Here is a 21,938-nt window from a genome sequence, read left to right as displayed (position 1 = left end):
TAGTCGTCTTTCTAGGACCTAAAAAAAGCAGGCCGTCCCCGAATGGAGTGGAAAGAGGTTATAAGGATTTAAAGGAAGTCGGAAATTTATGCGAGGGAGTAATGAGTAAGGCTTGGAATAAATTGGGGCGGAGGAAGAGGGTTTGTAGCTATTTTGTCCTCGTGTGGCTTGATGTGGTTCAGTAGAAGTTGTAAATAAAAAATAAAGAAAGTATAGGACACACCGTTTCGTCTTAATTATGACTGCATCAGTCGGTAAATTCTCCGCAATTAGCTGATGAATATATCAACTAATTGAATTACTATTCATTTTAGTGTTATTCGTCGCTTCATAATACCGGTCTTTCCGGAATATTATTGATTATTTTTTAACTGAATAGTCCTTTATCTAAGCAATGTCTGAAATGATTGGTTGGAAATTAAGTTTTAAATATCTTCAACTTGAAACTGTTTTGACCAATTAAAAAAAATAATTTGACCAATTAAAAACTGTAATTGACTAAAATAAATTCCAGTAAGTCTATAACCATTTTGAGTCAACTTATTCAAATGCTAAAATTTCTGATTTTATCTGCTGTACATTCAAATCACCATATAAGTTCCTATAATAGATTAATATAAGAAGAAAATATTTGTTCGTCCATTCCATCTTCTCTCTTTATCCAAAGGGATATTGTCTTCACACCTTATTCTTGCCTCCCTCCTCCTCCTTTCAAATTTGAATGGCTCAGTTCTCCGTTTTCATTCACAGCATCGACAAGAGAGGCGAACAAGACTTCTGGAAAAGGGTTACAAAGTTAAATCATATATATGGGTAGCCAGTAAAAAAAAAATTTTATAAAAATAAACTATTAAAAATAATTTAATACTTTTTTATGGGTAGCAAGAACCTGAATGTACTTTGCAAAAGACATATTGATTGTATTGTGTGGTAGTGGATCTGGCCACCAGTTCGCTGAAAATGTACCATAAATTTGACTGCAACAATTTTACCCGTACCAAATAAGGTGACTGATTGATAAACAAGGAACTGACAAAGATAAGACAAAATAATAGGAAAAGAGACAGTACGGTCCTATACTACCGTGTAAAAAAAGTGAGCTTTCATTTCATTGGTTTATTTTCGTGGTGTATTTTGGCAAGTCAATCACATGATTCCTTAAGTGTTTGTCAGAAAGGAAGGACATCTAACTCTGCCTTTTTACCTGTTGCTTTTGTGTCACATTTTGAACCAGTAAAAGAACACAAAATATGATTGTTTACTTTTTATAAAATTTTAAGCCTGTAAAAAGAACAAAAACTTTTTGCGACACAACATTTTATACAAATAAGCTCTGTGACCTGGAGGAAACCCTGTGTCAGAAACCTTCAACATTTTAAAATTCTATAAAGCCTTAAAAAAGATATGGAGGTAAATTCCTTGACCTTGTTTTATGAAGAACATTGTGAAGAAGGCGAACAAGGGCATTTCCAGCCAGTCAAAAAGTAGGCCAAGGGCGGAGATATTTCAATCGGGACCTCCGTATGACCGTCCTCATTGTACAAAAGTAAATAAAGGGTAAAAAATATTTGGATGGAAGATTTGATAGACGGAAGATAGATGGTTCATTTTGTCTTAAGGACAAAATGAACTGCGAAAAACAGAACACAAAAATTAAAATTGGCTCTTCGAAGCAACAGTGAAAGGATGTGAGCCTTCTTCATTTTGTCATAAACAGGCTGCGTGGTGTTAGAAATGATTTATGTCAATTTTTATGCAAGAAATAGGCATAAAAAGCAGAGTTAATTATTGGTAGCACAGAGGGTCGATTGAACGACTGATTAATTAAATGGGGTTGAATTCCAAGGGAATTTGGTTAAGCGGGACTTCAGTTGCACGAGGGTTCAGTTATACAGGACCTGTTGAGTAAGCTTAGATTTTCGTTTTTGGCCACAATGAGGCCCCACATACTCAACACACACTTGTTACGTCCCTTTTGCTTGGAGTAGAAGATACCAGCCATTTCCAATCTTATCAATATATATGACTCGAAGGACTGAATTTAGGCTTAATAATGGAACATGCTATTTTATCTTCTTAGAAAAAGGGTGTGAAATACCCTGGAATTTTAAGGGTGGCAAGACTGCAGGGAATGTATGTTTTACCAGTATTAAAGATACGATTCGTTGTTCAAAACATTGTTTGTGAATACTGAACCTCAGAGAGAAACCATAGCTCACCGTTCATATGAACAAGTATTATTGCAACAATGATAATACGTCCTTTGTTCATTGTCGTAGTCTTAACTAGCTAACGTAACCTAAATACCTCACATAGCACTAAATAAGTAAACAATGCTAAAGAGGTTAAAATAATTAACAGACTTGTGGGAGAAAAGAATCCATTAAGTACGAGAAATAGAAAAAGAGAGACATTTACGTCTACAGCTGGTAAAAAGATATAATTAATCCCATAAACTCTTTCTTTGAAAGACAATCCCGAAATGAATAGTTTCTCCGGGCAAAGATAAAGTTTTTCTGGATATTCAATCTAAGCGAATCTTTCATTGGACATCCAAAACTCTTCGACGCCTACAGACCTTGAATTTTATTCTTTTTATTTCTTATTTCATTTTTAAAAATATCCACTTCCATAAATAGAAATTCTTTTTTCTACTCTTATTATCTTCTTATTATCATAAAAAGGGACGATTTTCAGCCCAAGACACGAAGTAAATTGTAAGCAAGATCTGTTCATCAAGCTTCAGCGGAACATCAAGAAGAATATATAACGAATGCTACTATTACTACTGCTAACAACTTACTGCAGCACCAAGCCGCCTGAGGCCAACACAGCAATGCACGCTCCTCTTCCATCCTAATTAATTCAAATTTTTGGACCCACCCAAGAAGTTTCAGTTCTATTAATCATACCGTACGGCCTCCTCCCAGAAACCGTGTGTCTACATTTTTCAAATCGTTTAGGATAGTGGTTCGGGAGAGTCGTTCAGAGGATAATGATTCTGAAATTAAACATTAATGCGGTATTCACACGGCAATAATTTTGGGCCCATGGCAGGCTTTACAGTAATTATTAGACAAACACGATTATCAGGAAACTACACAGAAATGTATTAATATATTTTCACATACACACAAAAAATGATGATAGAAGATTTTCGTTGTTCATAGATGTCTAACAGATCTGTCACTGCGAAGGCCAAACTGCTTTTTTAGAAACGAAACTATAAGAAATGAGGTATCTATCGCTCCAATACAGATGTTACAAGATTTTATACTTGAAATTTTGCATAGATGTTAATAATCTTAATGAGGAGAGATTATTAGATGTTAAGAGGTTATCCCTCTTAAGCGATAAAAGACAGAACAATTGCTAAGGGGGGGGGGGGGCTCCAAGATTTCCATTGTGCTTTACGACACTTTTAAATTGTTTAAGTGAAAAATAAAGAAAATATTATGTTTTTACACTTTAGCCTCCAGAATTCAATTATCAATTATTATTAAAAATAAATAGTTTTTTACTATTATTTCCTTTTCAAAAAACCTGATAACAATTTTTGTTGTCATTGCACTAGCAAGGACTGCACTGTTGGCCCCTTTAACTTATTATGAGTTGTACCCCTTTAACTTATTAACTTATTATGGCCCCTTTAACTTATTATGAGTTGTACCCCTTTAACTTATTAACTTATTATGGCCCTTTAACTTATTATGAGTTGTACCCCTTTAACTTATTATGGCCCCTTTAACTTATTATGAGTTGTACCCCTTTAACTTATTAACTTATTATGGCCCCTTTAACTTATTATGAGTTGTACCCCTTTAACTTTTAACTTATTATGGCCGCTTTAACTTATTATAGCACTAAATTTGATGTAATGCTTAATGTCGTTTGTCAATATAAGTTCTGCCATTAAAATGTTGCGTTTAATTATGTCTATATCGAGTTTATTTCACATTTTTTTCATTTTTTGGACTTGTAAACTTTTTTTATTTATTTGGCCTCCCCCCTCCCTCACGAATCAGAACCATCGGTGGCAAAATTCCAGGGGTGTCACATGATTCTCTTTTAAATGAAGAACCTATCGAAAGGACGTTTTTAGGCCCCACTTTCCAAAAATATGTGCATGTTGTTATTTTGGCAAAACCTGAGTGCTCTCGTGGTAATTAAACCGAGAATTAATTTAAGCAAACGGAGTTGTCTGATATGAAAAAAAAATTATGTTGTTGTTGTTGCTCATTTTGGAGGGTAGACTTTCCACTAAAAAAAAATACTTTTTCGCATGCTGACCAATGGTCTGCGTCGCACAGCTACCGATCTCCTGTTTCAATGCCTTCAGACTTGAGTGGAAGGCGTGATTGGGGGCATATTATTCGACGCTTCCCATGTTTTCCCCCCAGATTTCTCAAGGTCCCCATTGAAAGCTGGTTCGACTCTGGCTGAGCTTATAAAGTCACACTAATGACTACCGTTTCAAACCGAATAACCAGTGAAACCAAGGCTCAAACGCCCCTGACCTGAGGATTCCAAGTCTAGAGCGTTAACCGCTCGGCTGGAACGACTCAGATTTCGTTTAGTAAATGAACGGTATACTCATCTATAAAATTATTCAGCACAGACTACTTCAGGATGTGGTAATCCAAAGGGGGCTATGTTATATAAAATTAATTTCGCTAGGCTGTAGAAAAACTGAATCATTTGTAATGTGTATTCAGGTCTTCTTTCCGGGTTGTAATCGGGTAGTTGATAACACAAAAGTCAACAAATGGAGGGAGAACTTTCTAGCTGATTTCTAAGTCTTGCCCCTTATCTATACCCCAAAATTTATTGCTAATCCCGACCCGGGAAACTAATCATGCTTATGTGCCTCCATTTCTATCTATATGGATCAAACTTTGAAAGATAAAACCTGATATGTAGACAAGCCCAGATCGAATAGGTGCGATGCCCGACTGGATTTTTTTTTTGCGGAGCCCTCTCTATATACTAAATATTTAAATAAAATATACCTGCATAGTAGTTTACATACGTGAAGTAGTTCACTTAAGTAGTGCAAAATCTCTCTAATATAGGACTATCCCGATAAAATTCGATAACTTTGAAGAAAAAGCTTTTAAGGAAGCCAAAATATATTTTTAACTATTTTAACAATTCATAATTTATCCCTTATTTTCAAAAATAATTTTTTTAATTTTTTTTTGTCAGTTTTGGTGGTAAACTGGTGCTCTTTCGAATGCGGGATCCCATTGGGTCCAATCGCTTCAATCATTCTTTATTCGGCCCTGCGTGTAGATAATATATATGGTTTTAAATGGTTAGTATATATATATATATATATATATATATATATATATATATATATATATATATATATATATATATATATATATATATATATATATATAATAACATATATAAATGGTTAAATATATTGTTAATAGATGGTTTTAAAGCATGGCAACCAGTTTTCAATTCAGTGTAACTATAATAGATATTACTAAAAAAGATAATTACAGTCTTCTGTTCAGTGTCAAAAAACGAGACATGGTGGGAAGAACTTCTTTTAAGTCGGATTCGACCCAGTGACCTAGCCTATTTCTGAACGAAAAGATAACCCATTAAGTGTAAGAAATGGGAGAAGAGATATATTTATGCCTACTGCTGAAAAAAGATGTAATTAATCCCATAAGCTCTTTCTTTGAACTGCAATCACGAAAACAAAGTTTCTCTGAACAAAGGTAAGGTTTTTCTGGATATTCAATCTTTGGGAACCTTTAATTGGATATCCGAGACTGTAGTTTGTTTTGTTGTCCAGGAATTACAAGTAATTCCTGGACGGCAACAAACTTTAAATTCGTTTTGCTTTTTTTTTGCAAGATCTATTTCGGAAGTATTGAATCCATAAACTTTATAAAATCCATAAAACACAGTTACTTAGCTTCTTTTCACGGTACCAGCCCCCCCCCCAAAAAAAATAGGTAGGATTTTGGCTCAAAAACAAAGAATAAATTAGAAGCAAGATTTGTTCCTCCAACTTCAGTAAAACGGGGAGGCAACGGGGCCTATAGTGAATGGACAGGGTAAGTCTTAAATAAATTTATTCCAACCGTGCAGGAAGGTAGAAAAACTTCCAAACTGTTACCGTAAATATTCAACCTAAGTGGTTTTCAAAGGCCAATAATTATCGACCCATGGCGTCCATAACAGTGATTCTTAGACCGACACACATATCAGGAATTCGGCTATACATAAAATTATTAATGCTATTTCCCAAAACAAATAAATAAAGCGGTTACGATGCTGTCGCTGCTCACCAGTGATGTACTCGTATAAAAAAAAACAAAATGTAGAAATGAAGTTATAGCTACCTACCAGTGATGTACTCGTATAAAAAAAAGGTAGAAATGAAGTTGTAGCTACCAGTGATGTACTCGTATGAAAAAAAAACAAAATGTAGAAATGAAGCTATAGCTACCTACCAATGATGTACTCGTATAATAAAAGGTAGAAATGAAGTTGTGGCTACCAGTGATGTACTCGTAAAAAAAAAATATAGAAATGAAGTTATAGCTACCTACCAGTGATGTACTCGTATAAAAAAAAATGAATGTAGTTTGAAGTGGTAGCTACCTACCAGTGATGTACTCGTATAAAAAAAAAGGTAGAAATGAAGTTGTAGCTACCAGTGATGTACTCGTAAAAAAAATGTAGAAATGAAGTTGTAGCTACCTACCAGTGATCTACTCGTAAAAAAAAATAAATGTAGAAATGAAGTTGTAGCTACCTACCAATGATCTAATCGTATAAAAAAAAAACTTAGAAATGAAGTTGTAGCTACCTACCAGTGATGTACTCGTTTAAAAAAAATATGTAGAAATGAAGTTGTAGCTACCTACCAGTAATGTTCTCGTGTAGTAAAAGAAAAATACAAAACAAAAAATTCGTGCAGTTATGAAATTTTCGCTACCTATCAGTGATGTACTCGTATAGTAAAAAATTAATAAAAATACTACGAGCAAACAAAATCCTATAAAAAAAAATCTGCTGTGACATCACCATATGATTCCAGCATATTTGAACAAAACTTATTCAAATACATAAATACATGATTTTTTTAGGTTACACAATCATGATCGAGGTTAAAATTTATATAAGTAAAAAAAAAGAAGAGAGCCAGATTACCAATTTAGTCGAATATAATAAAGGAACTGTATATGCTGTTCCATAATATGATACTATATTATCAAAATATAGACAATATTTTTCAAATACAAGTATTCGGAAACCACTGAAGGCTAGTCCATTAACTAACTTGTTGACCCTTTCACAAAAAAAAAAAAAAAAAAAAAAAAAAAAAAAAATACTAGAAAATCTAACTAGCTGGAGATAAAAGGCCAAATATTTGTTCATTTTTGAATGTATATTAATTTCCACTATCGTGAACTTAATGGCAAAAAAGTTAAAATTTCTGCTTTATTATAGATTTAAATTATAATGAATTGTTTTTTCATGTATTAAAATATTAAAATCTGAAAAAGAGAATCAGTCAAACCACTACCATGATCGATATCCAAAATCAACTCTTGGAGATCAAACTTCTTTTCAAATGTTATTAATGTTTTTACAATTTAAATATATATTAAATCATCTAAATCTGTCCTACTCTTGTACAAAAATATATTAATATCTTTCAGCTTTGGGTTAGCTCAAATATTAACGGCCTTGAATTATTTAATGTGGATATTCTAATAGCCCACTTATGTCACTTAATCTTAAATTTTTTTAAATAAAACGTACTCCAAAATACCAAACATCATAGTCAAACTAAGGCATCTAGAGCATCGAGTACTATTGAAATTATTTGTGAGATTATTACTAATTTTTTTTGCTATGAATTAAAAAAAACAAAAGCCAAAAAAAAGTCGTTTCAACTGAGAGTAAGGAACAACTATAAAACTTATAACGAAGAGAGATTATTCCGTATATGAAAGGGTTCCCCGTTAATATACCACCAATTATATATCTACTACTAAAAATAATGTAATATACCATCAATGGTACATGTACCACTAGCAATAATTTAATATACAATTAATAGCATATGTACCACAAAAAATAACGTGATATACCACCAATGGTACATGTACCACTAAGAATCATGTAATATACAATTAATAGTGTTTGTACCACTAAAAATAATGTAATATACGACCCACGGTATATGTACCACTAGGAATAATGTAATATACAATTAATAGTATATGTACCACTAAAAATAATGTAATATACTACCAATGGTACATGTACCACTAAGAATAATGTAATATACCACCAATGGTACATGTACCACTAAAAATAATGTAATATACAATTAATAGTATACGCACCACTAAAAATAATGTAATATACCACCAATGGTACATGTACAACTAGGAATAATGTAAGATACAATTAACAATATATGTACCACTCAAAATGATGTAATTTACCACCAATGGTGCATTGTTCTATTATAATGGCTGGACAATTTGATGAATCTTCAATAGACGTTGGCTTGACGTTTTTATGGCACTTGGTATTAACCAAGTGACATATAGCAGTCGCCAATTCTGTCGGTCGGTCTGTCGGTCTGTCTGTCGGTCTGTCTGTCGGTCCCGGTTTTGCTACTTTAGGCACTTCCAGGTAAGCTAGGACGATGAAATTTGGCAAGCGTATCAGGGACCGGACCAGATTAAATTAGAAATAGTCGTTTTCCCGATTTGACCATCTGGGGGGGGGAGAAGGGGCCGGTTAATTCGAAAAAATAGAAAAAATGAAGTATTTTTAACTTATGAGCGGGTGATTGGATCTTAATGAAATTTGATGTTTGGAATGGTATTGTGTCTCAGAGCTCTTATTTTAAATCCCGACTGGGTCTGATGACATTGGGGGGAGTTGGAGGGGGGAAACCTAAAATCTTGGAAAACACTTAGAGTAGAGGGATCGGGATGAAACTTGATGGGAAAAATAAGTGCAAGTCCCAGATACATGATTGACATAATCGGAACTTACTTGCTCTCTTTGGGGTAGTTGGGAGGGGGGGAGTAAGTCTTAAAAATTAGAAAAATGAGGTATTTTCAACTTACGAACGGGTGATCGGATCTCAATGAAATTTGATGTTTAGAAGGATATCGTGTCTTAGAGCTCTTATTTTAAATCCCGACCGGATCTGGTGATGGGGGCGGGGAGTTGGGAGGGGGAAACCTAAAACTTGGAAAACACTTAGAGTGGAGGGATCGGGATGAAACATGGTGGGAAAAATAAACACAAGTCCTAGATAGATGATTGACATAAACGGAACGGATCCGCTCTCTTTTGGATAGTTGGGGGGGGGGGTTAATTCTGAAAAATTAGAAAAAATGAGGTATTTTTAACTTACGAATGGGTGATTGGATCTCCATGAAATTTGATTTTTTGAAGGATATCGTGGCTCAAAGCTCTTATTTTAAATCCTGACCGGATCTGGTGACATTGGGAGAAGTTTGGGGTGGGGAGACCTAAAATGATGGGAAACCCTTAGATTGGAAGGATTGGGATGAAACTTGGTTGGAAAAATAAGCAAAAGTCTTGCATACGTAATTTACATAATTGGAACGGATCCGCTCAATTGCGGGGGGGGGGGGGGGGTAATTCTGAAAAATAAGAAAAATAACGTATTTTTAACTTACGAAGGAGTGATCGGATCTTCATGAAACTTCATATTTAGAAGGACCTCGTAACTCTGATATCTTATTTTAAATCTCAACCGGATCAAACGTAATTGAAGGGGGGGGCAGTTGGGGGGACCGGAAATCTTAGAAAATACTTAAAGCGGTGAGATCAGGATGAAACTGGATGGGAAGAATAGAAACCTGTCTAAGATACGTGACTGACATAACTGGACCGGATCTGCTCTCTTTGGTGGAATTGGGAGGGGGGAGGTAATTTTGAAAATTGAGGTATTTGTAACTTACGAAAGGGTGACCAGATCTTAATGAAATTTGATATTTAGAAGGATCTTGTGCTATAAAGTTTAACTTTAGGTTCTGACCTTCTCACAAGTGCCATATGAGCTCTTAGCTCTTGTTTTTCTTTTATTTGCATTATAATATAATTATCAATAATTTTATTGATAACTGTTGATAAAAACAGCAACAGTAAGCGTTAGCTTGTCATTGCAAAATATGATATACACAGCTATAATAAATAATACTGTTTAGAAAGTATGAAATTTTGCCTTCTGAAAAAGGGATTTCATCATTGTCTAAAAGCGTAGTATAAAATTTATTAATGAGTGCGAGTTACAGACAATTATAACTCATGGAAGTTCCAGGATCCACAATATTTTATCACCTTTTTGTGTTCTAATTAGTTGATTTTGATATTGTTGACGAACAAAAGTTATTATAATTTAATTATAATAAAATTTAAGTATAATAAAATTATAATTAAAAGTTATTATAATTTATATTAAAAGTTATTATATGTTATTATAATTTTTATATGCGTGAGTAAAAGCAAATTCTTATGTAGATTACAAAATACTTGATTCATTTTCTTACTAATAAGAATTTCAACCGCATTTTTAAAGCAATATTTAATGTCAGATATCAAAAAAACTGAGGGGAAGGGGGAAGCCATCCCCTTGCCTAGGCCTATAACCGCTATTGGCAGTTCAAAAAATGCGGTTCAATCCCACTTTTCAGGGCTATAGTGAGAGAAATATTAACATGGCTACGACATGTTCTGTGGATGAAAGGTGACAGATTGTTAAAGATCGTTTTTGTCAGCTAACCATCTAGGGCCTGACGGACAGCAAGCCAAATGGGATTGGAGGATGTCATAAAGAAAGGATTAACGCAAATGGGAACTTCTTAGGAATCTGTAAAGACAGAGGCTATGAACAGATTGGGATGGAGGAGGAGCGTGCGTAGCGGTGCTGGCCTCAGGCGGATTAATGCTGCAGTGAGTAATTAGTAGTAGTAGCTTTATATAAATAAAAGTAAAATAGTATTATAATAATAATATTATTAAAGTATTAAATAATATTAATCATAATAAAAGTATTAAAAGTATAATAATATAAAGTATAGTATTAATAATCATAAAAGTATTAAATAATACTTATTAAAGTATTAAATAATAGTAAAATAGTATAAACTAAAAACAGTATTGCATAGCCTACGTATTATAAAACTCTTCTAATTCTTAAAACAATTCTACCGTCGTTATTCTTTGATATTCCAAGGTGTCAAAATGAATATGTAGGCTAAAATAAGTACTTCTAATATTACTGGAGTAATAATATAGTAGGATATCCGGTATTCCGTAGACTGATTATACTTTTGTCTACAAGCGTGAACTGAAAAACAGACTAATACAAAAACTATAAGGAAACTCTAATCTTAATCGATTCTTTGATATTCGTTATTCGATTCGTTATTCTTTGATATTCCAAGTTATCAAAATGAATATTTAGGCTAAAATAAGTACTTCTAATATTACTGGAGTAATAATATAGTAAAATAGCCGATATTCCGTAAACTGATTATGCTTTTGTCAACAAGCGTGAACTGAAAAACAGAAATGTTTATTTTGGTGTAACTCATTCTATCATAAACGATCACTTCGCTAAAATAAGTACTTCTAATATTATTGAAGTTATAATATAGTAGAATAGCCGAAATTTTCAGACTGATTATGCTTTTGTCAACAAGCGTGAACTGAAAAACAGACTAATACTACAATGATAAGGAAACTGTAATCTTAATCGATTCTTTGATATTCGTTATTCTTTGATATTCCAAGTTATGAAAATGAATATTTAGGCTAAACTAATATTACTAATATTACTGAAGTACTAACTAATATTACTAACTTCTAATATTACTGAAGTAATAATATAGTAGGAAAGCCAAAATTCCGTAGACTCCAATTTCCATGACATTTTGAGACTAAGCTATTCAATGATAGGAAAATCACCTGTTAATTCATTCTGATAGTTTGAATCCATAAAAGAAGATAAAACCTTACAAGGTTCCCAATCAGAATATTGATCTACTTTTCTAAGAATTAGACTAAAGCTACTGATTTTTATTTTATTCTTTTTTTTTTATATCAAAGATATTCGGAGGTACACTTTGACTAGATCTTTAGAAGGATAAACCCTTCTGATGTATAATACTAGCTGTACTAGCATACTCTATTAGTTTCAAATAATTCGTGATAACGAACTGTAAGGAGCGACTCGCCCCAACATTAACCAAAACTTCCAAAAATCAAATTTTGATAACAATGGCTATTGTTACCGACTTTCAAATGGAAGTCGGCTAAGGAGAAATTTTCTTGGCGAAATTGTCAGCTAGAAATTTTCTGGGGGGAATCTTCAGCGAGGATGGAATTGTCCAGGTTGAACAGATATGATTTTATGCGGGAGGAACTTTCCATCGAGAAATTTCCATGAGACAGAGCGGGGGGGGGGGATTTTTCCATGGAGGGGGAGGTCCGTTTTTCGTTGTTTGGAAAGCAATAAGAAACAAAATTTAAAAAAATCAGTGTTTTTCAACTTAAAAGTAAGGAGTAAGATTAAAACATAAAACGAACAGAAATTATTCCGTGCATGAGGGGAGGGTGCGCCTGGTCCTCAGCATCTCAATCCTTACGTTAAAGTTTGACTTTTGTCCCAATTTCTCCTCAAGATATTCTAAACTAAAGTAAAAGTGGGAAATTACATCCATATGCTCAATCTTGCAGAGGAGACGGGGGGGACACCCCATGATTACTATTGTTATAAAGACCCCACTCTGAAAAAATGGAAAAGTTAAAAAAAGGATATGTACTAAGCATTTCTTGGTCCCCATTGCACTCATAACGCTTCCTTGGAGGTGTACCTCTTATAAAAGGCAATTGTATCGACCCAACAATCGCCAAAATTCAGCTACAATCGCAAATCGCCATAATTCAAATCTAAATTCAGATGCTAATGAACTTTTTCTAAATGCAGATCGATGAACTGAGATTTTCCACCATTTTACCCGACAAAGCTACAAATTTCGTTTAAAGACGGCCAAGTATCTCCAGGGAAAATGCTGAGATAGGTATTGGACCTAAAGTATTGATAATCCTTGTAGATATATGCTAATCTGAGATAGTACACCCACGCAGTGGTGCATTTCAGTTTTATAATAATTTTGATGTATAATCATATTCACAACATGCTTATAACCACATTGCTATTCATTCTCTGATTTTTTTTTATTAAAGAAAAATTAAAAGAACTAAAAAGTAAAACAAAGATTGAAAATATATCAGTATATCACAATCAAACTCTTCGCAGAACTTTCGCATACGATTGGAGAATTGCCATTCTACTAAAGATACTGCAAAAGTTGAATGTAGATTCAAAATGTGAACCTTAATAAATGCATTCGGCATAAATAGCAGCTAACATAATAATAATTATTATGATTACTATTGGCAATGACTATTTTGTAATAATACATATAATTGGCAATAGCTATTGGCACTATTTTCATTTTGCTACTGAAATTAATATCAACAGTTCATGTGAAATCTAAGTCTATAGGTTCAAATGCAATACTAGAAGCATTTCTAAGCTTTCAGAAAACTCTGGAGTGTCAAATCAAAGTTCTATCCTAATAAAAATCATGCGAAAAGGTGACGTTTTTTGACACAATCACTGTAATTATAATCAAACTCTTCGTATAGAACTCCACTATATCATATTCAAAAGAATTTTTGAGGTTTTAGTGTCGCTTCTTAGTTAGTTGTTCAAATCACGCATCAATACTGCATTTGAAAGGAAACTTTAGAAAGTAAAAAAATAAGCAATAATAAGCAGAAAGATTCAACCTTACCAAGTATTTGGGCTTTCACTTGCTCAGAAATTCGACCCGTGTTTGTCTCATCATCTAGGTATTGGGCTAGACTGTGAAGAGCTTTTTCAGTGTCTCGTGCACCCTCTAAAATATGATGAAAATAATGTTGAAAAATGAAATATAACGATGTTATTTTTTTAAAAACAGAAAGATGGAAGAATAGGGTGAATATTTTTCTTTCTAAGATCATAAAAACTTTAGGATTATAGGCTTAAAGTGAACCCATGACCCCTCTTAACCCCCAAACCTTTCTAACACTTGATACAGGCTTGTTCCACCTTGTTTGAATTTGAATGATACGAAGGTCTTCAGTCTTTGTGACTCGAAGATCAAAGGAGACCAATTTCCCTTTCGACTACAAAATGTAGCCGAACCTTTGTTTCAAATGAATAGCTCTGTTCTAGTTGGAAATCTGCCAATCCACTCTAGGATCTATAAAATGTTTATTTGAAAAAGGATTAGTTTTGTTACTGAAAAAATATGTGTGGTTTCTAAAGTGAAGCAAGTTTTCAAACAAATTTGAAATTGCTCCCGAAAAGTAGCATCTGAAATGTTTCACTAAATCTCTTCTGCAATGGAGTTCAAAAACAGAAAATATGATTTATAAAAAGAGAAGTCGCGCTGTATCACTTGAGGGAGCAGCTCCGTTAAGTTGAGAGCCTTTTGCAGTCGGGATTATTGTTCTAAGTTTTCAACATTATTACACAGTATCATGAGTGATACATTGAAACTTTTCAAATCGCAATTTTTACTTTTTCATCTAATCGCATTTCTAAGTTTAATCGTATTAGAGTTGGCATAAGTTTTGCGTCTTCTACTAACGATCGACTGTTAAAATGTCATCTGATGACGATTAAATGTCATCTGATGACGATAGACATGTAACTTTTGCTGACTGGTGTACCTACAATTGACTTCTGTTAAAATTTGAGGAAACGTTGGTTTTATCTCTACCAAGGAGAGTAATTTGAGAACAAGAATTGTACAACACATAAGAAGAAACAGAAGGGTGAGGTCTTAGTATATGTGCCGAAGACATATCACTCATTGTGAAGTGCTTTTCAAGCTAAAAATTCGTGCCCACAACAGTATTATTTTTACTGTTTAACATAAAGGCTCTGAAAAGTATGTCGCTCTTATATACAAGGTAATGTAAGTCGTTTTAAGTTTTGGCACACTCAAAATATTTCCACAATAAGAGGGGTTGTGTCAAACTACAATGTAAGATTAAGACCATATCGCAGGCTTAGTGCGATTACGCTACTCAGATTCAAAGGAGGCTTGGGGTTGGATTTGAAAGATCTTACGCTGAAACCTGAAAATTATGGCTTAGTATGAATTGGTCATTAACTAGTTATGCGGATCGATAATTAGCTAATACTGGCTTACTGGATTCTTGCTTAGCGAATTTGTTAACATATGGCCAGATTTTGACATACTTAAAATATTGAATACATAATAAACTATTTAAAATCATTAAATATGTTTTGTCTGGCTAGACGAAAAATTATGTTAACGTTTTGAATGTATCAAAGTAAATATGTTTTTTTTAGGAAATCGTGACCATACCACAGTTTCTAGATTGCATCTTATAACTCTGCTACCAGTTACACGAGGTCTAAAATCCCCCTTAAAATAAAAATGGTTTACCCTCAACCTAAAGTAGCTTAATATCCTTCATCGCCAAATTGATGTTGTCAGGCTGAGAATTACTAACAAATGAAAACCCATTGAAGCAAAAACAGCGCTTGCATGTTTGTTTCAGAGCCATCGGACAAGTTTCAAGCAAATTCAAATTGTATTCGTAGAGATGAACACTGTGCCCTTGTATTACCGGGCTTTGTTTCAACAAAATGAATTACCGGAATTAGTACTGAAAAGGGGTTCAAAATGAGGGGAATCCACATTAACATAAAGAAATGAGCAGATACGAAAACTTTAAAAAATACCTGTTTTAATACTTTGTCTGAAAAATATTTTTCCCATTTGATATAACATTTCTCTGAGGCTTAAATCGTCACTTTCATCACTGACTGGTACATTTGTAATCTCAGGTGCCATTCCCATTGGTGGTACTGCCATCTCCGGCTGAAATGCTACCTTATTCTGATTATCGTCCAAGTATTCTGGGACATGTCTTGACTCCATTGGCTGTGAAACTAAAAATATGGAATCTTGAAGATACAAATAAAAAAATATGAAATAATTCTAAAAACTATATATATATATATATATATATATATATATATATATATATATATATATATATATATATATATATGTATATACTAGCTGTTGGGGTGGCGCTTCGCGCCACCCCAACACCTAGTTGGTGGGGGCGCCTCGCGCCCCCCCAAGCCCCCCCGCTCGCGAAAGTCGTTACGCGCCATTGTAGTTGTGTCCCTGTGTCCCACCTGTGAATATATATATATATATATATATATATATATATATATATATATATATATATATATATATATATAACTACGTAAAACTTGCGAATATACAACATTCTTGGCTGTCCCATTGTCTGTGCATATAAATAAATTGTCAGGTTTACTGACTCTTGAACATGCAACATATAATTGTCCATGGGAAAAACAATCTGTATTCAGATCTATACCTCATTATTCTAATGATTGCCCTTGAGCTTTGTTGATGGTGATTGCTAATCGAACATTCCCTGTGTCCCCGTCGTCATTTATATATCCCCCTGTGCCCCCCGGCGTCCCCGTTGTTGTTGTTTCCCTGTGTCCTGGTCGTCATTTGTGTCCCGGTGTCCCAGTCTGTAATTTCTCTTTGAGTGTCGCGGTCGTCATTTATATTCCCTGTGTCCCGGTGTCCCGGTCGTCATTTTTGTGCCGGTCGTCATTTGTGTTCCGGTGTCCCGGTCTGTAATTTCTCTTTGAGTGTCCTGGTCGTTGTTTTTATTCCCTGTGTCCCGGTCGTCATTTGTGTCCCGGTGCTTTGTTGATGGTGATTGCTAATCGAACATTCCTTGTGTCCCGGTCGCTTTCTCTTTGAGTGTCCCGGTCGTCATTTATATTCCCTATGTCCCGGTGTCCCGGTCGTCATTTGTGTCCCGATGTCCCGGTCTGTAATTTCGTCAGTCGACAAACATGACGTCAGTCGACACACAAACATGACGTCACTCGACACACACACACACACGCAGACAACTTATTTTTATATATATATACTAGCTGTTGGGGTGGCGCTTCGCGCCACCCCAACACCTAGTTGGTGGGGCTCTTCGCGCAACCCCAAGCCCCCCCGCGCGCGTAAGTCGTTACGCGCCATATTAGTTACGCGCCATTGTAGCTGTGTCCCTGTGTCCCACCTGTGAATAGAGATAGATATAAATATATATTTTTAACTACGTAAAACATGCGAATATACAACATTCTTCGCTGTCCCATTGTCTGTGCATATAACTAGCATTTATATTCCCTGTGTCCCGGTTGTCATTTGTGTCCTGGTGTCCCAGTTTGTATTTTCTCTTTGAGTGTCCCGGTCGTCATTTATATTCCCTGTGTCCCAGTGTCCCGGTCGTCATTTGTGTCCCGGTGTCCCGGTCTGTAATTTCTATTCAAACAATCCCTGTGTCTCAGTCGTCAATTATATATCCCGCCTGTGCCCCGGCGTCCCCGTTGTAGTTGTGTCCCTGCGTCCCGGTCGTCATTTATATTCCCGGTCGTGATTTGTGTCCGGGTGTCCCAGTCTGTAATTTTTCTTTGAGGTTCCCGGTCGTCATTTATATTCCCTCTGTGTCGGTCGTCATTTGTGTCCCGGTCTATAATTTATCTTTGAGTGTTTTTTCTTTTTAGTTTTTTTTAGTTTTTTACATTTTTCAGTTTTTTTTCTTCTTTATTTTTCAGCGTCACTATGAAGTACATATCGCCGAACCTTTGTCAAACCCAATCGTCATCGCTATCATTTTCAGTTTTGATATGTTTTGACTCTCGCTTTCCAGGTGGATTTTCATCTAACTGCGCGGTTTTGCGTTCTTTAGCCGCAAACCTGTTTTCTTGCTGTTCTTGTGATTCCTCGGCACGCTTTCTTTTCTTACTTTCTCTATCAGCTGCAAGCCTGTTTTCTTGCTGATCTTGTGATTCCTCGGCACGCTTTCTTTTCTTACTTTCTCTATCAGCAGCAAGTTTTTTGGCATAGACTCTTTGAGCAGCTTCCTCGGCTGTTGCCATTGTAGGTTCTTCAGTCATTTTACAATTAAACATTTTTCCGTGAACGCATGTCTTAAATACCATTAATGACGTCACCGTCATAGCAAAAATGACGACAACTAACTTCATGACGTCAGTCGACACAGAAACATGACGTCACCTGACACACAGACACACAGACAGACAACTTATTTTTATATATATAGATAGATGTCCCGGTCGTCATTTGTGTCCCGATGTCCCGGTGTGGAATTTCGTCAAACAACAAACATGACGTCAGTCGACACACAAACATGACGTCACTCGACACACATACACACACAGACAACTTATTTTATATATATATATATATATATATATATATATATATATCTATATATATATATATATATATATATATATATATATATATATATATATATATATATATATATATATATATATATATATATATATATATATATATATATATATATATATATATATATATATACTAGCTGTTGGGGTGGCGCTTCACGCCACCCCAACACCTAGTTGGTGGGGGCGCTTCGCGCCCACCCCAAGGGGGGGGGGGGGTAACCAGGGGTAAACCCACTGGTTATCTACTTCGATGGTGGTACCGTTGCCATTGTAGGTTCTTCAGTCATTTGACAATTAAAAATTTCTCTTTCAACGGTCTTCTTAGAATTAAAAATTTGTCTTTGAACGATATTCTTAAATACCTGTTCCCGGTCGTTATTTATATTCCCTCTGTCCCGGTCGTCATTTGTGTCCCGGTCTGTAATTTCTCTTTGAGTGTTTTTTCTTTTTAGTATTTTTTAGTTTTTTACATTTTTTCTTTTTTCAGTTTTCTTTTTCTTCTTTATTTTTCAGCTTCACTATGAAATACATATCTGTCCCGGTCGTCATTTGTGTCCCGGTCTGTAATTTCTCTTTGAGTGTTTTTTTCTTTTTAGTATTTTTTAGTTTTTTACATTTTTTCTTTTTTCAGTTTTCTTTTTCTTCTTTATTTTTCAGCTTCACTATGAAATACATATCGCCGAACCTTTATTTTTTTTTAACTAAAATCTGGAAGGCATTGATGACCTTATCCAAGTCAAAATCTCAAACCCAATCATCATCGCTATCATTTTCAGTTTTGATATGTTTTGACTCTCACTGTCCAGTTGGATCTTCATCTAACTGCGCGGTTTTGCGTTCTTTAGCCTCAAGCCTGTTACCTTGCTGTTCTTTTGATTCCTCGGCACGCTTTCTTTTCTGACTTTCTCTATCAGCAGCAAGTTTTTTGGCAGAGACTCTTTGAGCATCTTCATCGGCTTTTGTCATTGTAAGTTCATCAGTCATTTTAAACTTAAACATTAATAGATTTCTACGTGAACATATATGTCTTAAATATCTTTAATGACGTCACCGTCATAGCAAAAATGACGACAACTAACTTCATGACGTCAGTCGACACAGAAACATGACGTCACCTGATGCGCCACCCCAACACCTAGTTGGTGGGGGCGCTTTGCGCCCCCTCAAGCCCCCCGCGCGCGTAAGTCGTTACGCGCCATATTAGTTACGCGCCATTGTAGTTGTGTCCCTATGTCCCACCTGTGAATATAGATATATATATATATATATATATATATATATATATATATATATATATATATATATATATATATATATATATATATATATATATATATATATATATATCTATATATATAAAAATAAGTTGTCTGTCTGTGGATGTGTGGATGGATGTGTGGATGGATGTGTCAGGTGACGTCACCTGAAAAAACTGGATTAGGTGACGTCAAAACTGAAAAAACTAAAAAAAGGCAAAAACTACAAAAAAAACTAAAAACTAATAAAAAAAATAAAAAAGCTAAAAAACTAAAAAAACTATAAAGGTAAAAACCAATAAAAAACTAAAAAAAAACTGAAAAAACTAAAAAAAGGCAAAAACTACAAAAAAAAACTAAAAACTAATAAAAAAAGTAAAAAAGCTAAAAAACTAAAAAAACTAAAAAAACTAAAAAAAGGTAAAAAACTAAAAAAAATAAAAAATAAAAAAAAAATAAAAAAAAGGAAAAAACTGAAAAATAAGCTAAAATAAAGGTAAAAACCAATAAAAAACTAAAAAAAAAAAGGAAAAAACTAATAAATGACGACACTCAAAGAGAAAGCGACCAGGACAAAAAACTAAAAAAAAAGGCAAAAACTACAAAAAAACTAAAAACTAATAAAAAAAATAAAAAAGCTAAAAAACTAAAAAAACTAAAAAAAGGTAAAAAACTAAAAAAACTAAAAACTAAAAAAAAACTAAAAAAGGTAAAAACTAAAAGAACTAAAAAAGAAAAAAATAAATGACGACACTCAAAGAGAAAGCGACCAGGACAAAAGGAATGTTCGATTAGCAATCAACAAAGCACCGGGACACAGGGAGTATAAATGACGACCAGGACACAAGTAAAAAAAAAAATTAACAAAACTAAAAAGAAGGTAAAAACTACAAAAAAACTAAAAAGAAAAAAAAACTAAAAACTAATAAAAAAACTAAAAAATCTAAAAATCTAAATAAACTAAAAAAGAAAAAAAAAGGAAAAAAATAAAGGAGAAAAACAAAACTAAAAAACGAATGTATATACAGACCGGTACACCGGGATACAAATGACGACCGGGACACAGGGAATATAAATAACGACCGGGACACAGGGACACAACTACAACGGGGACACCGGGGGAAACAGGGGGATATAAATGACGACCGGGACAAAAAAACTAAAAAGAAATAAAAACTAAAAACTAATAAAAAAAACTAAAAAATCTAAAAATCTAAATAAGCTAAAAAAGAAAAAAAAAGGAAAAAAATAAAGGAGAAAAACAAAACTAAAAAACGAATGTATATACAGACCGGGACACCGGGATACAAATGATGACCGGGACCCGGGACACAGGGAATATAAATGACGACCGGGACACAGGGACACAACTACAACGGGGACACCGGGGGAAACAGGGGGATAACCTGACAATCTATTTATATGCAAAGACAATGGGACAGCAAAGAATGTTGTATATTCGCAAGTTTTACGTAGTTAAAACCATATATATATATATATATCTATATTCACAGGTGGGACATAGGGACACAACTACAATGGCGCGTAACTATTATGGCGCGTAACGACTTACGCGCGCGGGGGGGCTTGGGGGGGGGCGCGAAGCGCCCCCACCAACTAGGTGTTGGGGTGGCGCGAAGCGCCACCCCAACAGCTAGTATATATATATATATATATATATATATATATATATATATATATATATATATATATATATATATATATATATGTTTTTAACTACGTAAAACTTGCGAATATACAACATTCTTTGCTGTCCCATTGTCTGTGCATATAAATAGATTGTCAGGTTTACCGACTCTTGAACATGCAACATATAATGGTCAATGGGAAAACAATCCGTATTCAGATCTATACCTAATGATTCTAATGATTGCCCTTGAGCTTTGTTGATGGTGATTGCTAATCGACCATTCCCTGAGTCGCCATCGTCATTTATATATCCCCCTGTGCACCCCGGCGTCCCCTTTGTAGTTATGTCCCTGTGTCCCGGTCGTCATTTATATTCCCTGTGTCCCGGTCGTCATTTGTGTCCCGGTGTCCCAGTCTCTGATTTCTCTTTGAGTGTCCCGGGCGTCATTTATATTCCTTGTGTCCCGGTGTCCCGGTCGTCATTTATATCCCCCTGTGCCCCCCGGCGTCCCCGTTGTAGTTGTGTCATTTATATTCCCTGTGTCCCGGTCGTCATCCCGGTATACATTCGTTTT

The 21,938-nt window shown here is 34.6% G+C and overlaps 1 protein-coding gene across 1 annotated transcript in view; it reads right to left on the bottom strand.

The window, feature by feature from the left end:
* Positions 1–540: 540 nt before the first annotated feature.
* Positions 541–21,938, bottom strand: part of LOC136041065 (uncharacterized) — a 134,907-nt gene continuing 113,509 nt past the window's right edge. The window contains exons 8-10 of the mRNA XM_065725619.1: positions 15,866–16,075; positions 13,896–14,000; positions 541–777 (exon numbers count right to left, since the gene is read on the bottom strand). Of these exons, the coding sequence (XP_065581691.1) occupies positions 686–777; positions 13,896–14,000; positions 15,866–16,075 (407 nt within the window). The 3' untranslated portion in view covers positions 541–685. The remainder of the gene's footprint in view (positions 778–13,895; positions 14,001–15,865; positions 16,076–21,938) is intronic.

This window comes from Artemia franciscana, chromosome 21 (genome assembly GCF_032884065.1).
Source record: "Artemia franciscana chromosome 21, ASM3288406v1, whole genome shotgun sequence".
Classification (NCBI taxonomy): Eukaryota; Metazoa; Arthropoda; class Branchiopoda; order Anostraca; family Artemiidae; genus Artemia; species Artemia franciscana.
This window is presented reverse-complemented; position numbering and strand designations above follow the sequence as displayed.